Below are 3,485 nucleotides of genomic sequence, written 5' to 3'. Positions count from 1 at the left end.
AAAACTAATGATGTAATGTATGGTGATCAACATAATAAAATAAAATTAAAAAAAAAGAGAGAGTTCCCTATGCAGTCATGTTTTATACCACCTGAGCAAAATAACTTTTAGAGGGTAATTCTGGAAAATCTACCCTAGGACCATGTTTAAACTATTAGCCAATATATATGACAGGGAGACCACTGAAAATATAAATTTTGAGATCCTGGTGAGAAGGGAGAGAAAGGAAGCAGGATAGAGGAGGAAGGAGAGGGAAACAAGAAAGGGTTGGGGAAAAGTCCTGCTTTGGGTCACGCTGGTTGAGCAGGGGTTTTCTAATGTTCTCACCTCACAGTGCATATGGCACAAGTGAGAATATACATTTTGTGGGAATTCTTCCTTGAATTTGATCTCACATGATACCTCATTTCCTCAAACCTCCGAGAGTGTGACAAACCTAGTGTTCCTGTGATATTTGACTTCTTCCTTTCAAGGCGGAGAAACTGAGGCAAGCAGAAATCCTGGTATTATCTTACCTAGACTAGGAGTTGGAGCAAGGATATGGCCAGCATTCTGACATCAATGCTATTTTCTCTCTTGTAATCCAAGGGGCTATGACAATTGCTCTCTAGTCAGGGTACATAGAGTTCACTGAGTGACAATGTCAATAAAGGGACATTCAATCCTGTCTCATCTCTAATAATTCCCTTTTCCTTCTCACTTCCAAGAAATGGTTTGTATTGAAAAACAAAACAAAACAAAACAAAAAACAGCAACAACAACAAAAAATCAAGCTAAACTTTGTATTTCCATCTGACAAAGTTTACCTCTCGTTCACTTATGTTTTGAAAATAACTATCCTAATCTCTTTAAAAAAAATAAATGTAAAAGGAGAAATTGATTTGTGTAGCTGCCTTGGATTCCGTAGATAGCACAAGCCAGACACAGCCGAAGTCCACTGCTATTTTGATGCCAGTCCGTAGGCGGCAAATTACCCAAGGACACAAGAGTGACTAAGACTGTTTGCTGTTTGATGTTGATAGAGCAAGTCAATCTAGTGGTTAAAAAAAAAAGAAAAGTCACTGAGACTGATGAAAAAACTAAATGAGGACACAGCTCTTCCACGTACTGCACTCCTACTTCAGTTAATGAGTCTGTACTGCCAGGAAAAACTAATAGTGGCCAGAAGGAAACTGGAGCAAAAAGCTATTTTGTAAGCATTAGCACAATATTGGATTTTTCCTTTCATGAAAATTTTATCTACCTAGACAACTCCTACTGATCCCTCAAAATCCTGCTCAAGCACCTCCCCTTCTTCTGGTACTTTCCTTTGACTGGGTCCTACCAGGCCTTGGGCCCGACTCCTTTCTAACATGGGCCACCTGAGTTAGGAAGGATTTATTTACATGGCTATCACCCTCACTGAGCGTTTAGTGAACGCATGAGCTGCCCTTTTTGTTTTGTTTTCCAAGCACAGTGCCTGGCATGGAGTAGGCCATTTTCAAGGGTTGTGGGATAGGTGAATATATATCCTGAGAAATCATTGTGAAAACGTGATTTTAGGAGACAGGGGTTCCTGAGATCAAAGTGACAAGGTTGCATTTTTCTAGGGGACATAAAACACATTCAACCCAAAATCTTTATCCACAAATTAGCAGTAATTCCTTTATCAGGATTCATGTAAAGACTATTAGAGATAATCCACTATATAAATGCTTCATTAATAGCCAAGCCTCATAAGAGACAATCATCATTTGAAGTCATATGGTCTTAATACCCAGTTGAGAAAACACCAAACTACAAAAGAATCCAGGGTAGGGCTGGGACTTGCTGTTTTCTGGGTTTTTACCTAGAAGACATTTTGGTCAATGTGAAGACTATGGACTCTGAAGTCCCACCATCATAAAGGAATCTAGGTTTTGCCACTCAGGAGAAGTGTAACTTTGGGCAAGTTATGTAGCCCCTCTCTGCCTTGGTTTTCTCATCTGAAAACTGGGGATAACAACAGTACTTTGCTCAGAATTACTGTGGAAGTCAATGCATTTAAGTAGGGAGAGTGAGCTGTCATTTTGCTAAACTCTACTGGTTATGTCCTATCCTACAATAACATATGTAACAGGAACACTTGTGCATGCCACGTGTCAGGTACTCATTCATTCAACTGCTATATATTTATTGTGTATCTACTATATGCCAGGTACCAGATATACGGGGATGGATAAAAGGAACATGGTCTCTAGTATTTTACATAGTTAGTATTCCAGATGTTATCTCATTTAGTTCTTACAATAATCCTGTAAGCTACCTTGCTTCTAGATCACCACATTATGCTTGAATTTCATGCCACAGCTCTGAAACCCATCACTGGAATTTAAGGTTCTTCAGAGGATAACCATATCTCATACTTCATTCATTCTTTTTTTTTTTTTTTTCAGCACAAACAAACAGGGGCTTTATTGGTGGGGTTTGGGAAGCTGTGACAGAGCCCAGCATGCAGGCGATGAGGGCTTGGATAGCTTCCAGGAGACAAAGGATGAGGGGAAGTGCCTCAGTGGGCTCTGCTGCTCGGGGCACGTTGTCCCTTCTCAGTTCTTAGAGGCAAGTGAGCATGAAGAAGGTTCAGCACTTCACAAACTGGTGGGTGACCTCGTAGATTCCCACAGATTCCTGAGCCTTTTCGTCATAGTCAGTCCAGTCCTTCTCCTGCAGATTAATATCACTGAAGACTGTCCCCGATTCCATACCCTCAGCAGCAAACCCAGCCTGGGGCTGGAAATCAACTGGTTCAAAGCCTCGGCATTCAAATTCTACGATTGTCTTGAACTTCTCATTGTCTTCAGCATTGTAAGATTTGATGGTGCTGCTCAAAATCTCGATGGAGTTTTCCCTCGCACACAGCTTGCACTTCTGGGCCATGGAGGCGCTGCCACGACCTCCCTTCAGTGCCACACTGTCCATCAGCCGAATATACTGCCACTTCTCTGAAATCTCACCACAGTTGCCACATTTCATCTTGAGGTACCACCGGAAGTCCTCACCCAAAGGGCGGAGGTTGGTGACATTCTCCAGCGTGGCTTTGAGCTGCAGCGCAATTTTCCCCATAGTGGCTTGGCTCGGCCCGACCCCACCCGGCGATCTCATACTTCATTCATTCTTGACTCCTGAATATAGTGCCTGGGATATGGGTTCAAAATAAACATTTACTAAGTGGATATTACCCAGTCACTGCCATGACCATACACTTCTGAACTACCCTTGTTGCTTTGGCACTGTTGGAAAATTCCATTTCCCCACTGTTGGGTAGAGACAGGAATCAGATTTTTCAAATGAACTTTATGTAACACACACACACACACCCACACACCCACAAACTTTAAAGAGAAAACAAATGAGAAAACATGTATTGAATGGTCATATGTTCCAAATTCTGTGTTAAGCAGGTTATCTTTGTTATCACATGTGTTGTCATGATATCCATGAGGTAGGTTTTAATATGATTCATATTT

The 3,485-nt window shown here is 41.4% G+C and overlaps 1 protein-coding gene across 2 annotated transcripts; it reads right to left on the bottom strand.

Annotated features, from left to right (window-relative positions):
- Nucleotides 1-2,417: 2,417 nt before the first annotated feature.
- LOC112819734 (CXXC motif containing zinc binding protein-like) lies at nt 2,418-3,135 on the bottom strand. Of its 2 annotated transcripts, XM_025866636.2 has the most exons (2): nt 2,743-3,134; nt 2,418-2,676 (listed from the first exon to the last, which is right to left on the bottom strand). In XM_025866636.2, the coding sequence occupies exons 1-2, from the start codon at nt 3,118-3,120 to the stop codon at nt 2,599-2,601; spliced, it is 456 nt and encodes a 151-aa protein (XP_025722421.2). In that variant the 5' UTR covers nt 3,121-3,134; the 3' UTR covers nt 2,418-2,598. The 2 variants fall into 2 exon arrangements, with proteins under 2 accessions (XP_025722421.2, XP_025722420.2); XM_025866635.2 differs by having other exon boundaries at nt 2,418-3,135.
- Between the last annotated feature and the right edge of the window lie 350 nt (nt 3,136-3,485).

Source organism: Callorhinus ursinus, unplaced genomic scaffold, assembly GCF_003265705.2.
Source record: "Callorhinus ursinus isolate GAN/ISIS: 27379988/994484 unplaced genomic scaffold, GSC_fseal_2.0 scaffold3, whole genome shotgun sequence".
In the NCBI taxonomy this organism is placed as follows: domain Eukaryota; kingdom Metazoa; phylum Chordata; class Mammalia; order Carnivora; family Otariidae; genus Callorhinus; species Callorhinus ursinus.
This window is presented reverse-complemented; position numbering and strand designations above follow the sequence as displayed.

What these genes read in the sequence shown, in the direction of transcription:
- LOC112819734 (XM_025866635.2), bottom strand. Translation starts at nt 3,120, where the DNA reads ATGAGATCGCCGGGTGGGGTCGGGCCGAGCCAAGCCACTATGGGGAAA.